The 18822-nt window shown below is 40.8% G+C and overlaps 1 protein-coding gene and 3 non-coding genes across 4 annotated transcripts; all 4 read left to right on the top strand.

Annotated features, from left to right (window-relative positions):
• Positions 1 to 1877: 1877 nt before the first annotated feature.
• Positions 1878 to 4101, top strand: LOC122784690 (40S ribosomal protein S11). The gene is made up of 5 exons (XM_044050003.1): positions 1878 to 1959; positions 2451 to 2591; positions 2803 to 2878; positions 3451 to 3580; positions 3911 to 4101. The coding sequence occupies exons 1-5, from the start codon at positions 1945 to 1947 to the stop codon at positions 4032 to 4034; spliced, it is 486 nt and encodes a 161-aa protein (XP_043905938.1). The 5' UTR covers positions 1878 to 1944; the 3' UTR covers positions 4035 to 4101.
• LOC122785928 lies at positions 2651 to 2734 on the top strand. The gene has a single exon (XR_006362369.1). It is a non-coding gene; the product is annotated as a small nucleolar RNA SNORD35 (small nucleolar RNA).
• Positions 3240 to 3323, top strand: LOC122785926. Its single transcript, XR_006362367.1, has one exon. It is a non-coding gene; the product is annotated as a small nucleolar RNA SNORD35 (small nucleolar RNA).
• On the top strand, positions 3731 to 3814 carry LOC122785929. The gene has a single exon (XR_006362370.1). It is a non-coding gene; the product is annotated as a small nucleolar RNA SNORD35 (small nucleolar RNA).
• Positions 4102 to 18822: the final 14721 nt, after the last annotated feature.

Raw genomic sequence — 18822 nt, 5'->3', positions numbered from 1 at the left:
TTCTTCTTCTTCTTCTTTTACTTCTTCATATTATTTGCAGCCGGCTTTTAAAAACAATTAGCGCCACCCAGCGAGTGTACAATCATGTTACCATGACATCGGTATCTTACATTGGAAATAAAAACATCAATAATATATATATATTTTTTAAAAAAATGTCAAGACACCCCTATAAAACAAGGTTCAGCCCACTTGTCTAAGATTGATTCTTACTCTAGTTTTGTTTTTGCTTTTTCAAATGAATAAAAATTTAAGAATTTCAAACAGTGCCGTTTCTAGCTTTGTGGGGGCCCTATGCAAGATGCTGTTGGGGGGCCCCTAGTTTGCCAAACTACAACAAAGAGACTACTGATGGTGCTTTTCCACAATATCAGGGGTCTGCAACCTGCAGCTCTTTAGCTCCTTCTCAGCTCTTCCAGGCAAACTGAGCCGATATTAAAATGTGATGTCAACAGACTGTCGGCCACTGCTTGGTCAGAGAGTGTCGTCACTGGAAGAGTCATGAGCGCAATGACACACACATCGACTCACTCTCACACCTATGGTCAATTTAGAGTGTCCAATTTACCTAATCCCCATATTGTATGTTTTTGGACTGTGGGAGAGAACCCGGAGAAAACCCACGCACATACGGGGAGAACATGCAAACTCCATGCAGAAAGGCCCTTGTTCCAACCGGGGCTCAAACCCGGGACTTCTTGCTGCAAAGGCAAGAGTGCTAACCACTACACCAACCGTGTAGCCCAATAATTTAACTTACTGGGAATAAATAAATAAGTTTGAGAACCACTGCTGTGGTTTAAGAGAGAGGCATGGCATTGTCATAACTTACAATTTCAGTCTCTTTGGAGGTTAGAAGGGCAACAAACTTACATACACATATATGTAAATTAATATTTAGAGGAGTAAGTAATTTGCACAAAGCATATGTGAGGGCGACAAGACTATTTGTTATTATATTCCACTATCAAAATATTCTTAGTAGTATTAGTTATATTAATCAAGAGACATGTTGGTGACAGATTGTAACGATGCATGAATAAACAATCAGCAGATAAAATCTTGAGTTTCAGTAATTATAATACATGATTTAGTGTATATTTGCTCAGCCAAGTACAGAAACTAATTGAGTGTACACCCTGGTAAAATAGTTTTCTTCCACACAAAAACTAAACAGTAGGAGTAAACACTCAAGGAAACAAACAGAAACCGATTTGCTTTTTTGTAAACACAAAACCCTCCGAGATCTTTACCCACTGACAACATAGACCCAAACTGAAACAGAGTCAGGAACCTCCTTATATCAGGCTGGTTAATCAGCCTCAGCTGTGTTTCTCTCACTGTTTAACTCAGCTAATTATCCCCAGCTGTGGTCAACTAATCACAGGTGCAACTTACAATTATCCAAATAAAAGAAAATGACTTGGAATGTTTTTAATGTTATTTCTAAATCCATAACACTACTGTATATTCTATCTATCTTGGATCAGTGTTACAAAAACTGCACTTGTTGTCAATGTCAAAAACATAAGTATTAAGCAACATTTTCATATGACATTCTGTAATGGTTTTGGTACTACAGATTTTGTATAGCAATAGTCTTGTACACAAGTTGTCTCAGTAGGGGTTGCCTCTAGCATTTCACCCCGTAAAGTGTTATATGTTTTGTCACTGAATTTTGAAATAAAATAATAGTAACACTCATCATCAAAAGTTTTTTTGAAAAGCACAGGTGTTATCAGTCACATTAAATACAGCTGTGTTCAGTGTGACAGGAAAACAGCCTGCACTCTGAAACAGAGAGCTAAATTATTCAATTTTAAGCCACTGTTGCTTACTATTTTGTGTTGTGCCTCGCCTTTACGTAAACGTCACTTCCGGTGCGTGCTCGTCTTCCGTCCGTCGCGTGCATGCATAGGCCTCTTTACGACTCGGCAGGCAAAGATGGCGGACGCACAAGTACGTTTGGAAAAACGGCGTGGCGAATTTAAATCGAAAAATACACATTATACTAAACCTATGGATGCGTTTTTGTTGAGTATGTGCTATTATACGGTGCTTACACACGATTCCGAGTCGTTTCTGAACACACTTAACCCGTAACGGCTGACATTTGTTGTTGCCGATCGCATATCCTCGTGTGGCGTTGTACTAGCCGGGATGCTAACTTGTTAGCTTAGCCCGGTACTACGAGTTCCACTTTAATAACGCATATTTTTGTCGGTTAATATTGGTTTTGTCAACGAGTTGTCATCAAAATACTAGTCATGAACCGCGGATATATTGGTTGTGCTAACTTTATGTTTCAAAAGAGGTACTAGCATGTGACATTCAGATGGAAATATTGAAATGAGTCGCCCTGGTGTACAAGTGTGGAGCGTACACTTAATGTGGTCTCCATATTGTAATGGTAATGTAAAATAATGCTCCTGTTTTTATTTTTCTGACAGACCGAGAGGGCTTATCAAAAGCAGCCCACCATCTTCCAGAACAAGAAGCGTGTTCTGGCCACAGATGGTGGAAAGGAGGCCAAGGAGAAGCTACCCCGCTACCACAAAAGTGTCGGGCTGGGCTTCAAAACCCCAAGAGAGGTAACTTCTAGTCCTGACAATTCTAGCAAATCCTTGATGATAAAGTAAAGTTATTTAGTTGCAAGTGATGTTTTTCTCACGATGGTCTTCCAAGCCTACAGGGTTCTGACGACAATGCCTTTTGGCAAAACTGATGCAGTCCATTATAAATGTTTTTCATTTTACGGATTTTTTTACTTGACACTAATACATCTGTCTGTGGTTTCTCTAGGCTATTGACGGCACTTACATTGACAAGAAATGCCCCTTCACTGGAAATGTGTCCATCCGTGGCCGTATCCTCTCTGGTCAGTTCAGTAATTGAGCTCATCCTAGAACCACTCACCTGTTGGCACAGGCTTGGATTGCGCCAGTAGTTTTTGTATGCAATTAAATAGCAGTGTTCCACTTCTGCACTTCAAGTTGATTTAATGAATCAATTAGGAAAATATTGGTGGGATAATGTAAATGAACACTTATCGAGTAGATGTTGTTTTATTATTGGAGCATTTAATTCAGCCCATGAACAAATTACATAGATTCAAAAACACTTGTGCCAGTATTGATGTCCGTTAAACGGTGTGCAATTCCTCAATACATCTCGAAGCAACCCAAGCCACAACCAGCACATAACATTAACTACATATCAAATATTGTTGGTCACTGTCCTACAAATGATGTTTTTCTCACGATGGTCTTCCAAGCCCATTGGGTTCTGACGACAATGCCTAATGGCAACACTGATGTAGTTAAGTGACAGTGAAATATTTAAATGAAAGGTGCATTGTCATGTGCCATTCAGTTCACTTCTGTGTTTTTTGTAAATTATCCATTATGACCATTGAAAGCTGTTTCTAAACATTTTTTGTTGATTTCAAAGGCGTGGTGACCAAAATGAAGATGCAGAGGACCATCGTTATCAGACGTGACTATCTGCATTACATCCGCAAGTACAACCGTTTTGAGAAGAGGCACAAGAACCTCTCTGTTCACCTGTCACCTTGTTTCAGGTACATCTCCCGCATGTGTAGTTTTATTTTAGACATACCAAATGGGAATGAGTTAATGATGTCAAATTTAATTTTAGTCCTGTCTCAATTTGGTGTTTTGCTGTATAAATCCTAGTTGATGCTAAAACTTGGTAAAGTAATATAACGCACTGCAAATGATGTTTTTCTCACGATGGTCTTCCAAGCTCTTGAAGCGCTGACGACACTGCCTTTGGCAATCACTGATGCAGTTTAGTTTTTACAGATAAATCTTACATTGACGCACTGTAGAGAAACACCTCACCTCTAACCACCTATTAACATGTGTGTATCGTGTTCTTTTTTCTGCAGAGATGTTTCAGTTGGAGACATTGTGACCGTCGGAGAGTGCAGGCCCCTCAGCAAGACCGTGAGATTCAATGTCCTTAAAGTGACAAAGGCTGCTGGAGCCAAGAAGCAGTTCCAGAAATTTTAGACTATGAACAGGAAGGCTGCTGTTTGCTGACTTGTCTCATTGTCAAATAAAGAAAACCTTGTTTAAATTGCCCTTTTATTGTTGGTATTTAAGAGTCTTAATTGTTGAACTAAATACAGGTGTGTGACCTTATTCATTTTTTTTAATAATCAATGTGCTAGTCCAGTCGTAAAGCTTGTTGATGAAGAACCTCTCCGTTTTGCTCTTGGCACTTACTGGATAAAGACCATGTTGGTGCATTTGATGTAATAAAACATGGACGCAGCATTGACCAGGCCCTTATTGATTATGAGCACATCTTTAGATATGAAAATATTAGTATTGTGTTGTACCTGGAGCTTGAACCCAACCTCTGGAACAAGGGCTGAAGGCTTTATAGTTTCAACAGGTTATACTGCAGGAACTGCAGTATATTTTAAATATCACAATTACATCTTTTAATTTCTATAAAATATCAGTGCTGGATCAGTGTTAACCAAACCTCAGAATGATGTGTTTTTTGTCCACCTACTCATTTAGTTTTAATAATTCCTGTTTTATGGTGCAAATAAACCATAAATTCTTATTGAACATGTAGAGAGTTCAACTTGTTTCAATAAGACACAGGTCAGTGCTTGGGCCTATACTTTTTACCTTATATATGCTTCCTCTAGGGAACATTATTAGAAAGCACAACATACACTTTCATTGTTATGCAGATGACACACAGCTATATAGAATAGAAATACTTTATCCCCAAGGGGAAATGGTTTCAACATAGCAATACAAACATTATAAACATAAAATGTATATTTATCAATGAGGCCGGATGAAATAAATCAGATTGTTCAACTCCAGGAATGTCTCGGAGACATAAAGTCCTGGATGACCTGGAACTTTCTACTTTTAAACTCAGAAAAAACTGAGGTCATTATACTCGGCCCTAAACACCTCAGAGAAAAACTTTCTGATCACATTGTCACTTTAGATGACATCACCTTGGCTTTCAGTTCCACTGTGAGGAACCTTGGAGTTACTGTTGACCAGGAAATGTCAATTGATTCACACATAAAACTAATTTCCAGAACTCTTAGAACCCTTCAGTTAATTCAAAATGCTACAGCACGAGTTCTGACAGGAACTAGAAACAGAGACCACATAACTCCAGTGTTAGCTTCTCTACACTGGCTCCCCGTACAGTTTAGAATTCAATTTAAAATCCTCCTCCTCATGTACAAAGCACTTAATGGTCAGGCCCCTTCATACCTGAAAGACCTAGTCTTACTCTATCACCCAAACAGACCACTTAGGTCACAAAATACAGGTTTACTTGTGGCTCCCAGAGTCTGTAAGAGCAAAATGGGAGGCGGAGCCTTCAGTTACCAGGCTCCTCTCCTGTGGAACCAGCTTCCAATGACAGTTCGGAACACAACTAACTGTGTGTTAAAATAGAAAAACCAAGTGCACATACTGAAGAAAACACTAAGGGACAGTATTCAGGACATTTTAATTGATTATATTGGTAAGGGCTGAATAATAATTATTTCCAATAATTCATTCAAAAGTATGTTACTGTTTTAGAAATCAAACTGCATGCACACGGCAGCGCCACCCAGTGGTTTTCAACATGTAATTTGCACAAAGCATATGTGACCAGCAGAGGGCGACAAAAGACTATTTTTGTTATTGATAAGCAGCCACATACTTGAACTTGTCATGGGCGAATACATCAATAAGCCACTTGTGAAATACATTGAGTTTAATTTGGATGTAACAGCCACAAATGCACAAATTATATAGGTTTATGACTTCATTGGTTCACGGACAGTGAGGCCTCTGTGATTCAGAAGCCCATTCACAATAAAAAAACATTGTTCTTTTCAGGTTTATAATCAAATTATTTAATGTTTTCTTCACAGTCATGTCAGTTTATTTCAAATCTCATCCCGAGTGAAATAAAGACACACAAGCAGGATTTAAAGAAAGAAGTGAATGAAATCACTCTCCCTGTTTGAGATGTTTAAGTGAAATTGTTGTGGTCCAAGAAAACAAAGGGCTTTGTTTTTAACCTTATTCCTTTGTAAAGTCACAGCCACACTGATGCTCGACAGCGTCTGAGGTCCAGATAAAGACGTTCAGTGTTTTTCTGGACCTTGTCTGTGTCATTTGCATTTGTCCTTATTTCTGCTTCAGATCATGGCAGCGTTTTTTTGACTCATGTGAAGCCCCTCCTCCGTCCTCCACTCCGCCCCGGCCTTCTGTTCCCTCAGCGCCACATCATTATTAACATAATGAAGCCGTACATGTTTATTTTCAAACGCTCCAGTGAACGTGGAGCATATGGTGACGACGTAGCGAGGAAAAAGTGGTGAACGTGAGATTCTGACAATTAGCAGAGAGTATGAGCAATCAGTCTGAAACTTTGCTATGGAGAAAACAGATTTTCCCCTCAAATGACTGTCATCGCTTTTGTGTTTTTCTTGTCCCAGCTCTCCACCCAGGCTACAATATTTACCTAAACGGCAGCTTCAAACCACAAAGTGTCCTCATCTTGTACTGGGATTTTCCCAGGTCCTCTTCTCCACAGGCGCAGACACTACGGGAGGGTGGGAGGGCCCCCGGGATGTTCTCTGAATAACATGGCCCTCTCATGGAGCAGACACCCCAGGGAGCATGACGGCCCAGCAGGCCGCCGAGCCCACATTAGTCCATACATGCTCCCACAGAGTGTTTGTTTGAGGGCAGAGGTCAGATCCCTCAAAAAGTCCAAGCAACCATAATAAACCGGGATTAGGATGACGCTGTTGCTCGGTAGTGAAACTGAACATGACACAGAGTCTTACAAATATGTTTGGAGCCAAATATTGTTTTATTGTCTGGTAAACACAGTTGATCTTAACTGTCGTGACACAATGGCATTGTTATCCACTCTTTGGCAATGCCCTCCACAGCTCCGATTATGTGTGTGACATGTGCGGTTACAAATGTTTGATTTTTCTTCTTGGGTTTGATCATAAATAGACGCCGAGCGGTCAAAACACGTCATCGTACATCATATCTGGCGGATTTGAAAATAAACAATGACAAAAAAAAACATTCTGAGTGGGTAAAATAAAAAAAAACGTCTCAGTGATGGAGAAGCCATCTTGAGCTTCTGCTAAACAACTCTGATTCTACCATTTGGAGCCGTCACCAAAAGGTGAGGGCGAGCTGTACAGAGGAAGTTTTACTGCTAGCATCCATCAGAGACTGGTGACCTGTGTAGAGTCTCGGGTCAGTTCAAGTTGGCAGCTTTCTGTGACAAAAAAAAACATATTTAGAGACTAAATCCAGACTAAATCTTTATCCAGTTACAGCCATTAAACACTGATTTGTTCAGTGTTTTTATATCTTAGTGAGGACACATCATCGATATAACGCCTTACCTAGCACCTTACCAGAACCTTAACCATCACAACCAGATGCCTAACCCTTAACCCCATCCTAACTTTAACACAAGTCAAAATGTAGTAATTTACATTATTGGGACTGGATTTTTGTGCCCATAAAGAAGACGAGTCACCATGATGTGACTGCGTAAACAGATTTAGGTCCCGACAACATAAGGAATACCAGGTACACATGTGTTTGTGCAGCCTTACCTTAACCTTAACCAAATTCTAACCCTAAAACCAGGTCTTAACTCAGAAAAAGCCCTTTAATGATGTGAGGACCAGTCAAAATGTCCTCTCTGCCTATGGTTTATAGGTTGTTAGGTCCTCACAAAGCCACACACACACTCTCTTTAGATGTGCCTCACTTGAGTTTGCCAGCATGTTTACCCAGTGTCACAGAGCGTTGTGGCAGTCGTGCTTACTTGTGTGTCTTATGGCAGGGATGTTAGCTCAGAGAGTCGACCCAATGAGGGGAATTGTCCGCTGTCAAAACACAGGCCTTGTGGTGGCCCAGCGGGAGGTTTGCTGCCGGCCTGTGTGGAGGTTGTCAGCAGCAACCGTCAGACTGCTCCGCGACAGGAACACGGCAGCAGTGGCTCAGACTGTGATGATGAACTGAACAGATGGGGGATTATTTTATGTGATGGAACCTTGGCTGTCACAGACGAGGCCCTTCATCCTCTGGGCTGTTTTCTGTCAACGAGCAGAACGACAAAACCGTGAAAACAGAACTGTGTTTGCACCTATTTTCCCCGTTATGTATTAAGAGCTGCACGCTGCGGTGTAGTGGTTACACTGGTGCCTCACGGTAAAAGTTTAAAAGTTTATTTCAATCTTCTCCTTGTGCAGATCGTGCTGAGGTTACTTGTTGCTTGTGAGTAAATGTGAATGGTTGTTTGTCTGTGTTTTGGCCTCGTTCAAGGCTGATGATGTGTCCAGGATGTAGCCTGCCTTTCACTCCGTCTCAGCTGGGATTGGATCCAGCTCCCTGTGCAACGCTTTGGAGGTGTCAAACTCGCGGCCCCTTGATCCAGTATCATGTGGCCCACCACTTAATAACAAGTTATAAACTTTATTTATAGAGCACTTTTTATACATAAAAAGGAGTCACAACCCAAACTCAGGCAAAAACTAAAATGGAAAATCTGCAAAAAAAAGTGGGTCTTGAGCCTGCGTTTGTATTTATATTGTGAAATATCTATTGTTCGTTATACAAAAAAACACATTTATTTTGGAAATTATGTTAAATATCATAATAGACTGACCAAATTAGACACCCAGTGGCCCCCAGGTCCAATGATTGAGACTGCTGCTTTTAGGATGTTTGCATAGGATAGACTCAAGAAAAGAAAATGAAACTCCCAGAAAATATAGTCATTTCCGGACAGATGTAATTTTTTAAAACGTAAGGTTTTCCAAAGTTTTATTTTGATATTTTCCATTACCGCATATTGTCATATTTGATAAATATTGACTTATGTGTTGATTAAAGCTTGTATTACTGGATACATTTAGTGTAGTGCGTCAGTTTGTAACGTAATGTATGATCCTCAAATTATAGTACTCATGAGTCACTGACCATAGCTGCTGACTGATTATGTATTTAAAAGAGAATTAATCTCTCATTGAATCATATCTAATCCCCTCTGTGACTGATCCAAGCGATCATTTAAGTATGACTGCATTACATTACAAATAATCAGCTCAGCTCAGTCACTCCAGCTGCTGATTGAGTATAATTCTCTTTATAGTTAATTTAATGGCAAAAAAATGGCTTTTTTCAAACTATTTTTACGTCATTTCCATGCATTTTGCTCCGGCTCATTTTTGTTTTACTGCAGCATAAACCCATCAGTGTTCATCATCTCACCCCACAGGAGCACTGTGGCCTCCATTAAGGGTCAGCACGGGGTCAGCGTCCACATCTGGACATGTCATCATGGGCTCTCGATGTGCACAAAGACACACACTGTTCATGAACCAAACACGGACGTTTGTGTGAAAACATCCTGTCGTTAAAAATACGCATCATATCAAGCTTGGACCATAGATACAGACGACCACAGTTTGTACTTCAGTTTATTAAGGCTGTTTTTTGGAGGCTGGATTAGTTTACTGTGTGGGTGAAAGTGTATACGGTCTGGAGGATGATGAGCATGTCGAGATCTATAACTGTCAGGTTAAAGGTTCCGGTCACGGCGATCAGTGTCTGATGTTAACAGATTTTTTTTAACTGATTTAACAGATGTGGATCTTCTTCAGTCTCATCAACGCTGCAGAGAATGAAAACAGCGACTCTTATGTACCTGTGAGTGAAACCGACCCGATGGGTGAGGTTTCAGCGCTGCTGGTCGACTCCTGAAGAGCCTCATATCAAAGCCTATCGATTACAAAAGCGTGATTGATTGACCCTCACCTGGCCTTGTCTGGTAACTCAAGATCCCTGCAACCACATCCTATATTTGCACGACAGCTCCTAATTCAATATTCTCATGTTCGGGCCGTGTTCACGCCTGCCTGTGTGACAGAGTGCATGTCTGGCATGTGTGAGCGTGGCGGGCATCTCCGATTTTACAGCAGCAGGGTTCGTCAGATCAAAGTGTGGCTGGCCGGTGCCAGCCAGGGTCACGGGACGGTGGGGCTGTTGCGTGCCGGAGTGCTCCTGGGTCACGTGTGAACCATCCAGCACGGCTGTCATCGGAGCTTCCCCCGGGGTGTGCTCGCGCTGAGTGATGGCCTCACACTTGGGGACCCCCTGCAAAAACCTGCAAGGATCTGGACTGCTGTTTCTAGCATGTTCCGCAACAGCCGCTCTACATTCGTTCTACATTTAGAGAACACGGTGTTCTAACTCGGTGGTTCTCAAACTGTTTATACCACCTGAGGAAATATCGAGCCGTTGAAGTGACACTATTTTTGCCAACGTTAAAAGGTACCACCAGAGGAAGGTTGTGTACCACTGGTGGTTCACATACCACAGTTTGACAACTGTGGTTCTAACATATTAAAGCTGCAGTGAGTAGCTTTTTAGCTGATTTTTATTCAGTTTCTCTTTGGTGAACAGAAAGGATGTGACCGATACTATCAGACCTGATAGAGGGAGCGTTTGTGTGTATACAGCAGCAGAGCAAGGGTGGGCGGGGCCAAGAGGTGTTTATCCCATCAAACTGTTAAACGTCAGGGTTGTTCTGCAACTTTCCATGTGTCATGATATGCTGGAAGTCCCATTTTAAAGCCTTTCAGAATAGCTGTTGCTGTGTAGGTTGAGGTTTTGCAAATGCAAATTTAGAGGGTGTCGCTTACAACCAGGCTCCTATTGGACGACACCAGCTGTCAATCACACTGGTGTCCACTCACTGGTAGAAGTAAGTATCATCAGAGCTTCTCATTGATTTTAGTCCCGTCTGAATGTGCCACGTCTGTAATCATTACCTGACAGAGTCAGTAAAGATTACGACGACTTTTGCCTTGGATGAAAGCATCTAGAAAAATGACCCCAGGTGATACTTATCCTGTGCGAATAGACGAGCAGTAAATATGTGTGTAAATATTCCGTTATATCCTGTTAACAAGTAGTTTTTCCGTGGATTTACACCCATGGAGGTGCTCGAAGAAGCATCTGTCGGGTGTTTTCCGCCAATGATGAACACCATTTTAAACCAAAAGAAGGTCGGAAGCACTTGTCAGAGGCACGGGACTTCTGATTGCTTTGGGTAAATAAATCTCTTCCCAAACGGTCTCAGACTGAAATCAATGTTCTCCCAAAACTGAAATTAAACACATTGTTTCCTCCCATATCAGATTCCATCTACATATGTACAACTAATCTAAAGTAGTGCTAAAGGTTGTTTACAACCGTCTTGTTTTACTCAAGCAATGCTCCATGTGTCATAAAGTCATAGAACAAATCACTTCCTGTGTGCAGCAAGGTGACATTAGATTAGACAGTAAACAACAACAACAGAGAATGTTTCACTCCTTTGTCTGCATCTAACTCTTTATATTTTTCGCATTCTTTAAAGCTCGCGTTTGGGACTGTGTAACAAAAGAGCTGCAAAGTGTAACACTTTCTCGCCATAAAAGGTAACCGGAGAAACTCAAAGCGACGCCCCACAGCAACAGTTTGTGCAGTTCCTCTCCAGCAGGAGGAATTCACCCCGGCAGATGGTGGAGGCCGAGGCCCCCGAGGCCCCAGGCAATGCTACACCCTGGGACCCGGATATCTAATCGTGCCGTATTGAGCCTCTCACCTGCTGCTCCACTGTTCACAATGTTATCTCATCTCTCTGACCTATTGTGGCTCCCATCGCTGGTAATGACAGTAGAGCGACCCACAGAGCGCCGGAGCAGAGGCTGGTTCTCCCTGGAGAGAGGCGGGATCCTGGGAAAACCTCAGCGTAATCGATCTCTCCATCTCCACTCCTCTGGTTGGATCTCGTTTCCCATCGCGACCTGCAAACAGCGACTGCGCTGTTTTGTTTGTGGCATAGATTGTCGGGATTTGTGCTTTTATTACTATTATTATATATTTTTTACTGAATTTAAGCAGACATAGGATATTTGCAGAGGTGGAAAGTAATGAATTACATTTATTTTTTTTGGAAGTACTGTACTTCACTATGTTTTAAATCACATCCGTTACCAAGTAAAAAAAACCTCTCTGAAAAAATAAAATAAAATAAAATAAAAAATAAATAAAATTTACACACAGAACAGGAGGACAGGTAAATGATGAGGACAGAATGATGGTGAGGACAGGTGAATGATGAGGACAGGTGAATGATGACCTGTGAGGACAGGTGAATGATGACATGTGAGGACAGGAGAATGATGAGGACAGGTGAATGATGGTGAGGACAAGTGAATGATGAGGACAGAATTATGATGAGGACAGGTGAACTGGCATTAATTAAGGTCCCTGAGTGAGTGTGAAAGTTAAAGCATTTGTGACCTTTGACCCATGGTGGCCAATACATTATTATTTTGTCAGCACTTTCATTTGTGAAGGTTTGTTTTTAATTAAAAACAATTAACGTGAGGTTTGTGTCCTTTTTGCATGACACAAGAAAGAAGCCCAACCTTGTTAAAAAAGTAACGCTTAAGTCACTTTTACTCCAAGTACATTTTAAACACTTTAACTTGAGTACATTTGCAGGCTGGTATTTTTACTTGTACTGAAGTAAAATGTTATCAAAATAGTGGTACATTTACTTGAGTAGAATATTTCAGTACTCTTCCCACCTCTGGATATTTAATTAAAGCAGGACTATCCTGTTAGAAACTAGGATAAAAAAGTGACGTCATGTCAAATCTGGAACACATATTAGCCGTTAACAATGACATTTAATTAGTTCATTTATGCTCCATTGTCTTGCCTTTCTACATCACACTGTGAGAACGCTGTCCCTCTTCCACTGCGAGTTCATAAACGGCAAGACCATAAATTTGTTGCCTTGCGTAAACACAGTTGGTCGCATTTTGGAATTCTCACAACCTCCTTAACCAAACCACAGTGTTGAGAAGAATACTGTTGTTGTTGTTGGTATTGTTTGTTTCTTTTCTTTTCTTTTCTTTTCTTTCTCCTCCGCTGAGAAAACACCATCCAGTTCCTGCGTGACCTCGGTTCCCACCACCGTCTCAGTCAGATATTGTCACAGTGGCCCACTTCTCACTGGGACTCGTTAATTACACACTTTCTCCGCTTTATCTAACTTTGAGCCAAACTGAAGATCAGCTTTCACTTTGTTTGCAGCTCAATGAAACCTTGTGTGGAAGTCAAACAGAAATGAATAGTGTGTTTGTGTAGTGTATTTATGACAACATGAATTTTCAAATGTTCTCTCATGGAGAGCTGGAGTCAAACATTCACTCTCACACACGGTCAGTTTAGACTCTTCAAGGACCTAATCTGCATGTTTTTGACTGAATACCTGCAGATACACAAATTCTACACAGAAAGGCCCTTGATCGACCTGGGATCTGAACTGGGGACATTCTTGTTGTGAGGCAACAATACTAGCCACTGTATCACCGTGTGGACCCTATGGCGACGTGAAGATATAGTGGAATAAACTCAAAAGAAAAGTTGATTTCTCGGGCAAAGAGATATCATATCACATTTAAAGTGGATATGTTTGGTCCTCTCAAGGCGACGGGTAGCTCAGTGGTAGGGCGAGTCATCTTTCAACTTGTTGTGAGTTCGATTCCCGGCTCCACTAGTCTACATGCCGATGTGTCCTTTGTCCTTTTTTTTTTATTTATTTATTTTTTCATGTATGATCAGCTCCCTTGCCACCTACTTTTGACATTTTCTCTAGTTCCCTGAAGGACAAAAGAAGATTTGAAACATCTGTTGACAGAAGTGAGATAACTTATGACTCTGGTAAACTGGTAAAGGTTAAATCATGTTTAACAGTATGAGGAAGAATCAAGACGAAGGCCGCTCTGTCCATACTTGTTGAGTTTTATGTGGAGCAAAAAAAAAACAACCTATATAGATCACATTTCACATGTGTCGCTTCAGTCCTCGGGGCAGTGCAGTTTCAGGATGATTAATACAGATATATATATATATGTATACACACACATTTTAAGCCCTGTCGTGCTTGTGCGATGAAATGAAAAGGGAAGGAAGTGAGGGCAAAGTTTCACAATGATGTGTTTCATTACCAGTTTCCAAATGAGCAGAAAGTGCACCGCGGTATCTTCTTGCTTCACTCAACCGCGGCTGAAGAGGTGAACAAAAGAGATCAAATGGAAGAGCACACCCAATTACCGTGTGAGCGACTTTAACACTGCGTCGCCTTTGTCGCGACACAATCAATCCGGAGCCCAGAGACAGGAAAGTCCTTTAAGTCCTCGGACAATGCGAGGAGAAGCAGCAGCAGCGTACATGCTTTTCACAGGAGGGTTCTCTATAGACGTGGCCTCACTAAAGGTCACTTTACAGTCAGCGTTTCCAAAGAGGATGTGAGACTGTGCAGAGTGAACACTTTCTCTAATTTAACACAGTTTAACATCACTTTTCGACAGATGAACTTCACATGATTCACAGTTCAGGAAATCTGGAAAAAAAAGGATTCTTGCCCACTTGTTTTCCAAGAACAACACGCCCTGAAAGTGTCATTTTAAAATAATCTATGTAATCATAGCATTAGAAGGAATTCTCAGTTTGGAGAAGGCTCAAAATTAGGCCGGACTGAATTAAGAATACAGGGATTTTCCTAATGTCATGTGAATGCTAGAACTTTCCCACTGACAGAAAAAGGGAAACTGACATTTAGGGACAAACGTGTTGTTACAAAGTTATGACAAAGCAAAGGTTTCTTCTTCTTCATGAAATGGTCGTTTTTAAGCCAGAGAGTTAACAATTAGCACATTTATGAGAGAGGAATATACTGTGCTTCTGTGTTTTCTGGCAGAAAATCACTTGAAGTCAAACTAATGTGTAATGTTCAAGGTTTTTTTCCACACTTTTCCCCCTTTTTTCATCCCAAAAGGCTCAAAGATAAGTTTGATTAAAATGAGAAAACTGAGATTTGAGACATTATCGACATTTCTGCTTCATGACAAACCTTTGTGTAAGAAAATTCACTGATTCGTTATCAAAGAAAAGTTTCCTCTTGAAGACAATATTTTTGAGACTATTGAGAGATAATTAACATTTCTGTTCCCACTTACACTTCCCAGCTCGGCAGAAAACAACACTTTAAATCAAATAAATGTTACTTGCTGTTGTCTATCATGTTTAGACAGATATTTATTACTTAGTATGTATATGTATACAGATACTTACATATAGATACATACATATTTCATATTCATTTAATCTATATTTCCCTTTCCCCCCCTTTATATATCTTTATATTCTTGTATGTTTACAGTCTCAACCTTGAACCTTGAATGTTCACTGTTAAAATGATTGTTGAAATCATGAAGATTATGAGGATTTCCTTTTAAAAGTCTTTTAAAAGACTCAAATATAGGCTCGGTTAAATAAGAAAACAGCTCGTCCTAAGTCAAGTGAATCCTCAAACTTTAAACCACCAGCTGAAAACAGACATGGTAGCTTTAAATTAAATCTTTTCAAGACAGGTTTTGTCTTGACAGCATAAAAGTTGCACATTTATTGGCTCATTTAGAGACATATTGATAATTTCTTCAGGACTGACTTCAATGGTTTAGCATTTCTATTAAAAACAAGTTCAGATCGTGACTCCATGTCCTCGGTGGAAGTTATGGCCGTGGCTGTCAGGACTTTTCTGCAGGAAAAACAAACTGTGGGGTAACCCCCCCCAACCCCCCAACCCCCCCGCCCCCACCGTGCCCCTGTGCCCCCCTGCTGCCATGAAACAGAGCAGGGTTTCACTGCAGGAGACGCTGAAGCGACTGAGCTGATAACCCCGTGCCATTGTGTGTCTTGCAGTGTGGATAGAACAAGATGGAGATAACGGCAAATCCCAAGCATCCCCCAAAAGAAGAAAAAACAAATCTTCCATTTTTCCTCAACTAAAACAAACAGCAAATCTTTCTTATCTGAAGACAGATTACATCAGTAAGACCACCACTACACACAAAGAGTGCAAACTGTGATATTGTGTAATGTTATTGTTGCATGTGCCTGTAATGTATCGTGGTACTTTGTAAAGAGAAAGACTTGTCCTTAAATAATGCCACAAATGGAAAAAAATAACCCTGTTTTCTCCTAACTGCATTATAAACTACTCTGAAATTTAAAAACGTTGTGTGATCGTAAAGATGATTTATCTGTCCAGCGTGGCAGCAGTTGCTTTCACACGTGCTCTGAAGTCTGAGGTTCATGTTCCCGAAATTGTCCGGAGCTCTGCATGAATGTGAGAAGCCAAACGTCAATAAAAGTCGCTGTAGATATTTTCCCAAAACTCTGCACAAGTCTCGTCATGTACGTTCAAGTGAATGTGAATCTTTTTTAGTCTTATTTTCTAACAGAAGAGACAGTAGTTCCTGTATCTCCTATGTACTGTAAATACAGTATATATATCCATAGACATCTGTTATATAAAGGACAGGGCAATAAATCACAGACACAGACGCGGTTATATGAGACTATTCTGTGATAACGTATATTATCCGGACTTGTCAGATAATATGTGATATATTAAGATATTTGATATTGTCAAGCCCTATACCGATTTACACTTAAATTTACTTTTTTTGTATATGTGTCTGTTGTTTCTGTCACTTAAGTTTAGGATTTACTGTTTATCTATTGCATCAAGTGATAAAACGCAATAAATATAAATATATTGGGGAAAAAAAACCCATTAAATATAGAATTACTTAATATAGAATTAATATTTTTTTGGTCAGAGGTGCTTGATCAGTCATTTTGGTTTAAAATGTCTTAATTTCTCCATCTGACACAGCACCACTGTATTCTAGATGAGTCATGTACAGTTAGTTTACTCTGCTTTGTCACTGGTGGTTGTAATAATTAATGGTTTTCTTTGTTTTTGAGGGTGGAGCCAGGCTAAATACAGAGGCCCAGAATTGGATCAAACTAAAAAGTACTTTGTTTTACTAGTGTAAATCATTCAACACTAAATTATGAAAACCTTTGGTAAAGAAACGATACCAGAAGATGTTTGTGATGTTTACATTTTTTATTTAAATAGTTACTCCATTTTTTCTTTTAAAAAAACACCATAAACTGGACTTATGTGAACATTTTGCCAACCTCATTATTTAGATTATCTTAAACATGTCTAACAATGATTCAAATTTCAAGCTCACAGTCACACATTTTATTTGGTGTCGCGTTCTTATGTTGTTCCTCCAGGACACAAAAGTGTCAGTGAACAGATCTACATTTAAATTTAAGCATTTATCAGACGCTTTTATCCAAAGCGACTTACAAAAGAGGAATAAACGACACAGAAGACGTCTTGGAAAGAACTCCACGAGATAGGAACAGTGGACGGACAGAGGGTGAGAGTGCCGGGGAGGGGGTTAAGGTAAGTGCTGTAGGACAGAAGATGCTCTTGGAAGAGTTGGGTCTTCAAGAGCTTCTTGAAGATATACAGGCACGCCCTTGTTCTGGTAGCTCTCGGTAGGTCATTCCACCAGCGTGGAACGACACATGAAAAGAGTCTGGAATGTCTTGAGCGGGGTATTGGGACCACCGGACGACAATTCTTTGATGAACAGAGTAGTCGAGGGGTAACATAAGCCTTTAGGAGAGGTGGGAGCAGACCCATGGAACCCTTTGTAGGCTAACATCAGTCAAATCACTGATCACTAACAATAGTATCTTCTTCTACCTCTTCCAGCTTCTCCCTTTAGGAGGCGCCACCGCGGGTCATCTGCCTGATGGATATTGTTCTTTTGTTAACAATAAAATAAAAACTAGACTCTCTACTATTTCTTTTCCAACATCATCTTATGTTCCTTTGTCAACGTCTGATGAGTTCAACAAAGCTGGACTTGCCACAGCTTGGACTTGTACAATAGACAATCTGGCACAGTGCAAATTGGTCCAGTATATTAAAAGAGGAGATAATAAGGGAAAGGGAAACAGCTTGCATGGAGGCATCAGGTGATTGAAAAGGCGGGAAAGGCTGGGATTAACACTGGGCAGGTGGTGGTAACAGGGTGTATGAAATCATCGGACTTGGCAAAGCAGCCAGAGAATGAATGACACCCTGAATGAGCTGTGACAACAACTGGTTCACTCTGTTACACTTTAGCGCTCAGACTAATCCTACGCGGCACGTTGCGTAATAATGCTTTAACATGCACGCTGGATATTCAGCCGCAACAGTCTCCGAGTGTCAGCGTATCGCCGCACTAATGACAACAAATGGCCTCAGCGCAGCTATGTGACACTGCCGCAGTAACAAAGGGAGGGTTACACACATCCGACCTTTCTCAGTGGCTCATCCAAGAGCAACATCCTGCTCTGCACCAGTAACAACAGCATCGACATTTGTTTGCTTTTCACTTATCATGTGGAAAAAAGTGACTCATTTAATGACGACAAAAAAAAAATCAAAGCTGCTCTGCATCCTCGCGAAGTGGCCCCAACATAAACAGTGATCTGTTGAGCAGCAGAGTAAACTTCCTCCTCTTGCACTGGTGCACACACTTCCTGAGGGGATTGAGCGATGCATCAGGCTGAACCCCGATCTCCACGAGGGCTGGAGGCGTTTCACCCGACAGGCAAATGGGTCAAGCGAGCAAATTCAAGCCACATGGTTATCATGCAACACCCCCAACCCCTCTCTACTGTTCTCGAGTTGTTATTCCTAAAAAACAGTGTGTGTGTGTGAGTGTGTGTGTGTGTTTAACCATGCAAGCCTCCAAGCCTCCATTCATGATCCTACTTTATGTACAGAACC

The sequence above is a fragment of the Solea senegalensis genome, linkage group LG19 (genome assembly GCF_019176455.1).
Source record: "Solea senegalensis isolate Sse05_10M linkage group LG19, IFAPA_SoseM_1, whole genome shotgun sequence".
Classification (NCBI taxonomy): domain Eukaryota; kingdom Metazoa; phylum Chordata; class Actinopteri; order Pleuronectiformes; family Soleidae; genus Solea; species Solea senegalensis.
Note: the sequence above shows the minus strand (reverse complement) of the source record. Positions and strands in the feature narration are given on the sequence as shown.

Excerpts from the sequence above, each read along its gene's own strand:
- LOC122784690 (XM_044050003.1), top strand. Across the intron at positions 2,879-3,450 it reads CCGTGGCCGTATCCTCTCTG|GCGTGGTGACCAAAATGAAG; the intron begins GTCAGTTCAGTA and ends TTGATTTCAAAG. Across the intron at positions 3,581-3,910 it reads CACCTGTCACCTTGTTTCAG|AGATGTTTCAGTTGGAGACA; the intron begins GTACATCTCCCG and ends TTTTTTCTGCAG.